The following is a 10,169-nucleotide window of genomic DNA, read 5'->3' as shown; positions in this document are numbered from 1 at the left end:
AATAACATTTTATTCAGCCCTAAAAGTATTCAACACTTTATTTTAAAATCCCTTTAAGAACGCATACTTGGAAAAAAAAAATGCCATGCCAATTTTGGATTGATTTGTTGACCCTTTTAAAGACGACTGACTTAAAATTCCCTTTTTTGTATTCTCGTTGATTCAATCTAATTGAATAAATATACCAGCATTTATTTATTACAAACTTTTTATTATTAATTTCTAAAATTCTGTTTGTGATTACAAAGGAACAGAGGGCAACTTTCCGAAACGGATTCGAAAAATAAAGTATTTCAGATGGTTTTTATAAATTTTCAATCTAGCCTAGAACAGAAGTTTTACTGGAAGTCTTGGAGTGGGAAGCGATAGTCTACTTTTTCAGTGCCTGCACAAAGTTGCCCAGATCGTATTCCTCCTCGTACTGATGCTCGGACCACAGCTCCGGAAGGTTCTCGATAATGGTGTTCATGGACATGCCGCCCTGTGCTGATCCTGTTGCCGTTGTTGATCCAGATACTGCTCCTTGGTCTTTGCCTCCGTTGAATAGATCAAAGATTTGCGAGGTTCCCATCGTTTGAAGCGAGGCGTTCTCCGCACTCACCACAGTGTTGGCGGTGAGTATCTTGAACTTCTGCAGCCCCATGATCTTTTCCTCCAGCGAGTTACGCGTGATCAGACGGTAAACATTTACCACTTTCTTCTGACCGATTCGATGCGCTCGGTCCATGGCCTGCAGATCCTTCATGGGGTTCCAGTCGTGCTCGACAAAGATGACCGTATCGGCACCGGTCAGATTAAGACCCAGGCCACCAACCTAAAAAATGATATATATATACATACATATATAATACGTTCGCAATTTAAGGGTTTAACCTATGCTTACCAGAGTGGTTAGAAGCAACACATCAATGCTGGGATCGCTGTTAAAGTTGTTGACTATATCCTGGCGCTGGGATGCGGGCACACTACCGTCCAGCCGCAGATAGGTGACGCTGGACAGGTGCCGACGCAACAAATCGTGCTCCACAATGTCTAACATCGCCTTCAGCTGGCAGAAGATCAGTGCACGATGCTGGCTAACCGACTCTGTCTGTACACCAATGCCGCAGTCTAGGAGAAGTTGTCTGTTGAAAGTTAAAATATAAATTAATATAAAAATAATCTCCCAAGATTTTTAAACTTACTTCAGGGCCGGCAACTTGGCCGAGTGCTCAATGTCGTCCAGTGAGCTGTTGGAGAGCGCCAGCTGACTGGCCACCTGAGTGAGCTCCTCGGACTGGCGCAGCACAAGCTTGGGATGGTTGCACACGTTCTGCAGGTATCGAAGCGCCTGGAAAATATGCGTCTTGGCGCTGAGATTCTCCGTCACCATCGCTGGCGTCGACGAGTCGCCCAGCTTATCCAAACAGTCTTTCAGGTGCTTATTGCTAAAGTCTTCATAAAGTCGAAGCTGGAGCGGACTTAATTCGCACAGTAAGTCCTGTGTGATCTTGGGCGGCAAGTCCTTAAGCACGTCCTCCTTAACGCGGCGAAGTAGGAAAGGCAGGACTTGGCGATGCAACGCCTCCATGGCCAGCACGCCGGCCTCTTGTTCCTTGGCCGAACTCTTTGCATCCCGTGATGCCAGAATGGGGCGCGAGAAGCGTTGCACGAACTGCTTCTCAGTGCCCAGGAATCCTGGCATTAGGAAGTCGAACAAAGACCAGAGCTCTAGTACGTTGTTCTGGATGGGCGTGCCAGAGAGGATCAGTCTGTGGTTGGCCTTTAGTCGCTTGATGGCCTTAGAACTCTTTGTCTTGCCGTTCTTGATGATGTGGCCCTCGTCTAGGACGCAGTAGTTGAAGTGAATACCGCTGAAGAAGTCTATGTCCTTACGCACCGTGTCATAGGAGGCCACCACCAGGTTGCAGCTCGTTCCAATCTCATTCCTCAGCTTCTCTCTGCCCACTGGGAATCCGTAGTAGTGCAGAGGACGCAGAATGGAACCCTGTGTCAGAAACTTCTCTATTTCGTACACCCAGTGACCAGTCAAAGTGGGGGGGCATATGACAAGACTGGGCAGATTGGCCGAATTGTTTGCCTGGCGGTGGAGGTGATCCCCAGCAAGGATGCAGATCGTCTGCAGGGTTTTGCCTAAACCCATGTCGTCACAAAGGATGCCGTGCAGATTGTACTTGTTCAGGAACCACAGCCAGTTAATGCCTGCTTGCTGGTAGCAGCGCAATTCCACGTTTATTGGCACGGGAACCTTGTAGTTGGGAATGCTCTTTGGATTAAAAAGGTAGTCGAGGAATTCTCGGTCGCGGGTCTTGCGCGCCTGCAGCGGCTCGCTCTTTAGTTGCTCCGCCTTACCGTCTAGTGGCATTAGCTGGACGAGATTAGCAAAACAGTGGGTCGAGAGCAGTCGCACTGATTCATCAGGATCGCTCATTGCTCCCAGCAGAGGCACGACCAGGAGCACGATGTAGGGTACCACTTTTATTTGGAGCCGGCTTACTACTCGTTCGATAGCCTCCACTGCTCCCTGGCGCTCAATGAGCTGCTCAATCTTTTTAAGCAGCGGTAACAGATCGTGCACCACAAACTGCATGGTCTGACAAGCATCGATCTCTGCCAGCACGGCGATGCAGCGGGCGGCCATGTGGCGGACCGCCTTAAGAGGATGACAAACAATAAACCCAAGCGGTAGCAGCAGGGCGAACATCTGAGGATGCAGTGCAGGATGAAGATGAGGGGCCGCCGTCTCGATCAGCTGCAAAGAGCTAAGGAGCTCGTTGCATACTCCCAAATCTGGCAAAATGCAGCCCAACTGCCTATCGTAAGTTTCCTTTACGAACTGCTCCACCTTGCCGAACATCAACTGCTGGAAAACAGCCACCTTATCTACGATGTGCTCTCCAAAAGTCCTACACAGTTTCTCTATGGCACAGGCCGCTCCCATGCGCTGGATGCGGCATTGTTTCGCCTCCGATTCCTTCGCTTGTTGTACCTTCAGCTCAATGTGAGCTGCGGCGGCGGTTGGGACTAGAATCTCACCAGCGGGCGGTCGCCCAGGGCCACGGCTAACGGTGGCAGTCGTCGGAGTGGTACCTCCTCCACCACCTCCACCGCCTCCCCGGTTGCTTGTTGTTGTCACTGCCTGTTGATGTGCAAGTGTCAGGATTCCGTAGTAAACACAGCTATTCGTGACCTCAGAAGAAGGTGGGGTCTGCCTGAGTGTTTGCAGTGGCATTACCTGAAAAAGATTCGGATAAATGATTAGTTATTGGAATGCGGAATCAATTTTCATTTCACTCACCAATTTGGGTGTGTGCTCGGCATCGCTTCGAAGCAGAGTGCATAGATTGTTCAAGATCTTGCTATTTGGACTAGGGTTTCTATCACAGACCTGATCCATTAGGTGGACCAGGAACTCGGCAGACAGCTGCTGCAGCTGGAGGCACTGCTCCCGCTTTATGGACTCCATCAGTGGCTTCACCACCGGATTCAGCTTCTCGGGTAGGCAGTGTAGTGCGCAAATGGCGCCGGCGAGTGCCGCTTGTGCACTGACATGGTAAGCGCTCTGCTCACTGGTCGTCTGCTGGTAGGACGCTTGGAGACTGCGCCGCCGCTCCTCTAGCATGTCCAACAACTTTGGCTTGAGAGGATAGATACGCAGATTTTCGCTTAATGTGGTTGCCACCGCCTCGATCTGATCCAGGGTGAGGATCTTGGCGTTATTGAAGTCGTTGATAGGAATTTTGTTCTGCTTTAGCGTAGCAATAAAATCCTGGGCCTCTTGCAGCAGTCGGGTCAGAGAGATGGCCACCTCATCATAGTAGACGTACTCGTTTACACACTGGTGTAACTTTTCCTGCAGATTTGGCGGTCCCGGTCGCACTGGCTCATCTTCAAGAGCCCAAAAAGCAATAATCAGTCCACACACGATTCGCTGGACGGCGGAGTGGGCATTGAGGTGACCCAGCAAAACTTTCGTATAGCAGTCCGTGGGGCTTTCAGTTTGTGGGGTGTAAACCACTCCTGGTGCCGGTTGCACCAGGTAATGGGAGAGAGCTCCCAGCGCCCGCGACGAGGAAATGCGGGCTCGCATAAAGTTTGCCTCCCGCAACTCCAGTGGCGTGGCCTCGCTGCCACCCAGATATAACTTAAGAGTGGCATTGGAGTTCGCCAGGATGGCTCCGCCGAGATCGTCTCCTATGCGGGGCGTTCGTTTCCGCGAAGTGCTTCCTGCATTGCTCGAATCTCCACAAGCTCTGATCAACACTCCTGCATCGAAGGCGAGTCTAGGTGGCTGCATTGAAAGACAAATCCAGGAGGACACGTACGGACAGGCAGCGTGTAAGAGGGCACCCAAATCCGCATGCTGGATGAGATTGGACCACACCTGCCGAGCCAGAGCCTGGATATCCGCCTGCGGTTCGACCAGAATACGCTGATATATGTGACGCAGTGCCTGTTGCAACAATTGCCATTTCCAGTCACTGACTCCAAAGTTTAGCTTCATCTTTTGCTTATCCTGCTCTTCGTTAACCTGCTCCTCCTTCTCTTCGGGTTCCGACTTCATTTTATCCGCACTGGTCAGAGTGATCAGCGTTTTAAGCGTGGATCTCCGCACCGAACTGGTGCTGTGTGAAAGAAATGGCCAAAGTCGGGGCACCAGTATGGCCATTGGCTCCATCTCTACCCAAGTGGCGGCTTTTGGCAAGCATAAAATGGCCGCCAGAAGGCCCATGAAACTGTTGCAAGCAGATGTGAGTTCATCCTGATCCAAGAGCAAATCCCATAACATCTTTACGATGGATGAGACTTGCGGGGCATTCAAAAGCTTAGGAAGCCAGGAGGAAACTGGAATCAGTGTGGCTGCAGCCACAGCGCCAACATCGTCCACAACGTCCAGCAGACCAATGAGGATGTTTGAAATAGACTGCGGCAAATAAATCGGCAGCAGCTCCTCGCGCACAACAAAAACATACTTCAGGCCGAGTAGACCACCATGCCGCACCTCCCACTCGTTCTTGTGCTGGATAAGCTGAAGCAAGATATCCACGATCCGTTGAACCTTGGACGCATTTATCTCCTTTACCAGCGTTCCCAACACCTGGGCACATGTTTCCCGCACCGGCGCCACCACCTGATCCGAGACAAAATCGCCGAATCTATCCAGGCAAAGCACACAGAGAAGGCGAAGGGCGGCATCCTCCAGCCAACGACTGTGCGCTTCGTCCATCTGTTCGCGAGTCTGTTGCACAGCCTTTCCCGCTCCTTGGGCATGCTGGTTGATCAACTCCCGTAGAGCTGTGGCCGCACCATGGCGAACCTCCCATTTGGCATGAAAGAGATCGATGAAAAGGCGCGAGCAGAAGTTCTCCAACGGCCAGGAGACGGCATCCACCCAAGTGCCTGTAGCATCTGGAACGGCAGCTGTAAATAAGAAAGTACAAAATTAATATCTATTATATTATTATTATATTATAATATAATATTTAAAAACAAAGGTTGTAATGTCTTATATTTTTATAAGGTCAAAAGTCTTTAATGAGTTTAACATTCAGGGCTAAGTTATGATAAAAGATTGTCTCAAATGTAGTTTAATTTTTCTGCCCACTCACCATTAAGACTGTAAAAGATTTCCTGTCGCTCCGTTGACTTGAGCTTCTTCTTCTCCGGCTCATCCAATGCAACAATCGACATGGTGCCATTGTTGCTGTGGTTACTCCCTGTACTGTGGTTACTGTTCGAGTTGCGCCTGCTGCATGTGGGCGTGACCACGGTGGCAGACACGCCTGTGTTTTGGCGGGCCTTGCGCTTAGCCCGGTTCATTTCACGACAGCTTAGCTGAGCCTGCCCAGAACCGTTAGCCGTTGGCTTAATGTTGAGTAAGTGCTCCACAGGGAGCTTCTCGGCGTTGACGTTATAGCTGCTACCACTCCTAGTGAGCGCCATGTCCTCGTCTGTGATCATATCGGTAAGATTAACGCCCAGCTTGGCAGCCGTGGTCAGACCCAGTTTGTCGTTAAGCACCGCCCGCTGTCGACTCAGGCGACTGGCCAGACTCCGCTCCTCCTCTCCACCACCGCTGGCCGCTTGCTCGTCCTGCACATCGAACTCATTGCCCTCGGAGCCGATGAGACGGGCGCCTTTGTGAAGGATTTGCTGCAGATCGAACTCATCGAAGCTTAGCAGTCGCTCGCTGGCCGTTGTCGAGCTGGAACCACTTGACTGGCAGCTGTCTTCCTCGGCTGCAGCTGCCGCTGCCGCTGGGTTGGCATCACTGCCGGAGCGCTCCTTCTTGGGCAAAACCTGTAGTTCCGGATTCCACGGCGGCACTTGCTTGAGTATGGCCTCCACAGTCTGAGCCGCTGCTATGCGCGTCTCCCAGGACGAACTGTGCAGATAGCCAACCAGGCGGTTGAGCAGCGCGTGTAACTCGTGTGGATATAGCTTCTGGACCTCACCGATCTGCTTGGCCGCCGCATGGCGAGTGGCCGCTGTAGAGCCGGTCTCGAGTAGGATGAACAGTCGGTCGAGTCTGCAAATGTTTTTATATTATGTAAGTAAATTATATTATACACTTATTCGTAATGCATTACATACCTTGATGTCATTATACAATGATAATTTGTGATACGCTTTGTAATCCGTCGATCCAAAAGATCGGATCTACTCTAAGTAACTAATCTAAAAATAAAAAGGAGATCTTGTTAATTAAGTTTTTGGTCAATTAAATAGTTGTTTACATCGATTAAATAGTTAAACCATCTAATTATCCGTTTAAGATAAAAGGATTTCATTCGTGATAACGACACTTAAATTAAGTTTAAAAAAGAAACATCATTACAGTGAAAATACTATGGCAACAGTGCAACCAATTTCCATTTAATAACCCTAATGTAACTAGGCTTTGTACAGTATTTCTTAATACTTTGGAATTCTATTTTAAAGAGGGTTAATTAAAGAAGTAATACTTATTTCTGTGAAGCCCAATATTGAGATTCTTCCCACTGTTATTAGTACATTTTAAAAGATATTAAGCAGTGACACACTGTATTGTAAAACGACCTCATAGCTCAGCCCGACGACTGGCGCAATCTCGAAATTCAGCCTTTCGCAGCGCACCCCAATCGACCAATAAACACTGGACACGTGGTCGCAAAAGGGCGAAGACATGGATACGATGGATTTCCTGGGGAACATTATTTAACACGGTAACCAAGTGGGTTTGGGCTGTGTAAATTGAGTCACTCAACGTGAATGCCGAATAATGACTTCGTTGTGGCCGCCGAGGCGTTCCTTACAGCTCAGAGAAGAACGTGACAATTGAGCAAATTACGGCATTTCCATATTCCGGACTACAAATGTACAACTGTATTACGTACAAATCGCAAAAGGAACACCTACGATCAATCCAAGGCAGGCCAAAGCCGGCTTTGCCGATATTTCAAAATGTCAAATACTTTTACTCTCGAGGCTTTCAATTTGTAGGTCTTTTATCAATGCAACGTGTTGTGGGAGATAAGAAATTTGTAAAATCACGGTTCACTGAACCAAGGTGAAATATTAAAAGTCAAGAATAAGTTTACGCTTAGAATGAGTAATAACGAAGCCCGATAATGTTTAACCATAAGTAATAAAGCCAATAAAACACACAAACTTACATATATATAAAAAACAAAGAAATAATTATTAACAACGACGTAAAAGTCATAATGAAATCGTTTGTATGGCATGTCGCATGAATTTATTCGACCAACCATAAAGTAAATTTATCGGCGACAAATCTGCTGTACTTCGATTTGTCAGCGACCTTGTCGAATCCACCCACCGAGGGAGGAGATGGGGTTGTCAGCGATACTGTGCAGGAAAACGCCCGGCCACCTAGGTAATTAAATTTCCATTAAATTAACATCGACAGAAGCAATCTCAATCATTGATTTTAACCAGTGTTTTGTGTTGCGCATTTATTCATACATTTCCACCATACGATAAGCCATGAATGTTTACGCTTTTTCATTATCACCAGCCTTAAAATGACTATTAGGTGAGCCCGAATGTGATTCGAATTTTTTGTGGCAAGTTCTGCGAGCTTTTTGTATTTATAGAACGTTGTATTTTGATTAAAACTGGCCTAACGGAAATGCTGGGTCATTTACCTACACTAAAGATAAGGCTAGACTATTTCGCGTGCCATATTGCTTGAACATCGAATTTTTATTTGTTGCAAATTTGTCAGGGTTTAATTTTATTAGAGTAGCTTTAAGCACTTTTATAAATATATTGGGGGTGGACTTGATAGGAATGTGACATATCCACCCCAGCAACAACAAGCTAGATTATCCATTAATCCGCATACTTATTCATAATGACTGTGATAACGACTATTTTTTAAAACCATAAAATAATGTTCCATTAAAAAATTTGCTTTGGGCAAACCCAAAATTATTTATAGTTAGTCCCACCATTTAATCTGTTTTCTAGGATTTGGGGTAAAATTGTGCAAATTGTGTTTAGCCGAAAGTAGAACATTTTAGCATTGATCGCAACATGTGTTTTTAAGCTGCGAAGAGTTCAATATTTGCACGGCATTTGGCTAATATTGAGACAGCTGTCGCTGCACATATCGCACAATGCAGCAGCGAGCCGTATCGAATTAATGGAGCTAAATGACAAACGATGAGGTTCTTAATTTGAGCAGCATTATCGCCCAGTCGAGTTCGGCAAGTAAACTTTGAATATTTAAATGTTCTTAAAAGAAACTGTGACAAATGTCGCAAATGTTGCGAACTGCGGGAAAATGGCAAATGCGAAAAAGCTGAAAAGGCCGAGCTCCGCCGTTTGAAACTAGTTCAGGTGCCCTACCCCAAGTTGTTGGTAGCGAAAGAGAGAGGGAAGCGGCGGCTGCAGTCGATTACGGCAGCGGACCATAAATAAACACAGGTGCTTGTACCGCCTGGCATTGTTGTACACAGAGAGCAACGAAGCTGACTTTGAAATTAAATAAGTATTTTATTTTTCATATTTTGAAGGAGTGTGGTTAAAATTCGATGAATTCTACATTTATCTACATAATATGTAAGCAGTATTTCAGAATAGTGAATTTAGTTTTTAATTACTTTGATTTAATTTCCTTTTTTAATTTTAAAATCATATTGCAGTGATGTTTTATTTGAAAATTTTATGAGATATATTTATTACTTTATCGTCACTTTTTTTCTCTGTGTACCGAACATACCCATTGTGGACGTGGACAACGCATGGAGGGATTATTGTTAAATGCCACCCACTGAAATTGGAAAAAGAGCCCGATGAATGAACAAATGGACGACACAAATAGCGGTCGCAAATTGAGCAATGAGCTGTGACTAAAAATACGCGCACTAGAACGGGCTGCCAAGAAGAGAGACAAAGAGCTAGTAATTGGCCAAGTTTTTGTTGTCTCGTCCAAGGATTTCCGCTGTTTTGCTGCGTTGGCGTTCGCTTCCCCCTCATTTTCCTCTCTCTCTCTCTCTGTCTCTCTCTTTCTTTCCTCTCTTATCACAACACAATGCCCCCTTGGCCCCACGCTCACACACACACGCAAGCGGAAGCGATAAGTGGGTGCCATAAAAATACTATTGCAATCGAGGATAAGACGTCCCTTCATCCATTCCCATTCCCGAATATTATATCACCCACCTTTGGCAATCGTTGCTTTCCTCCCTCTCTCTATCACGCTTACGCTCCCTTCGCGGTGCGGCAGCAGTCAGCTTTTGTGGGACGCCCACTCACAATTCAACTCATGCGCTCTGCATTTTCTAATTGATTTGTTTGCTCTAAAACTGTACAATCGATGCTGCGTTACTATGGCCGTGCCTGAGCACGGGGGGAGGGGCTGCTTTTGGCCAGCAGCGTCACAAATCAATCCCACTCACGCACCATTGATTTTACCACACACACTAGCACACGCGGCAGACACACGGAAGGGCACTCCGGCGCGTCGAAATACGTTAGAACGCGGCAATAGTCGTTGATGGGCGGGGGCAGTCAATGTTTTAACTTAACACTGGGCTTCACGCTGATGCAAACACACTCCGACCGCACAATATTCCTCAGATTTCGGTTCCCAGCAGCCATGTTAGCCCGTCGCGAGTCACATTTATAGTGTTGCTTGACTGTCACGGTGCATACGGTTT

The 10,169-nt window shown here is 47.0% G+C and overlaps 1 protein-coding gene across 1 annotated transcript; it reads right to left on the bottom strand.

The window, feature by feature from the left end:
• Positions 1-224: 224 nt before the first annotated feature.
• On the bottom strand, positions 225-10,159 carry LOC108044650 (TATA-binding protein-associated factor 172). The gene is made up of 7 exons (XM_017123727.2): positions 9,673-10,159; positions 6,595-6,678; positions 5,610-6,529; positions 3,299-5,421; positions 1,185-3,235; positions 884-1,124; positions 225-814 (listed from the first exon to the last, which is right to left on the bottom strand). Exons 2-7 carry the CDS (start codon positions 6,603-6,605, stop codon positions 371-373), a joined length of 5,790 nt encoding a protein of 1,929 aa, XP_016979216.2. The 5' UTR covers positions 6,606-6,678; positions 9,673-10,159; the 3' UTR covers positions 225-370.
• Positions 10,160-10,169: the final 10 nt, after the last annotated feature.

This window comes from Drosophila rhopaloa, unplaced genomic scaffold (genome assembly GCF_018152115.1).
Source record: "Drosophila rhopaloa isolate 14029-0021.01 unplaced genomic scaffold, ASM1815211v1 contig_167, whole genome shotgun sequence".
Classification (NCBI taxonomy): domain Eukaryota; kingdom Metazoa; phylum Arthropoda; class Insecta; order Diptera; family Drosophilidae; genus Drosophila; species Drosophila rhopaloa.
This window is presented reverse-complemented; position numbering and strand designations above follow the sequence as displayed.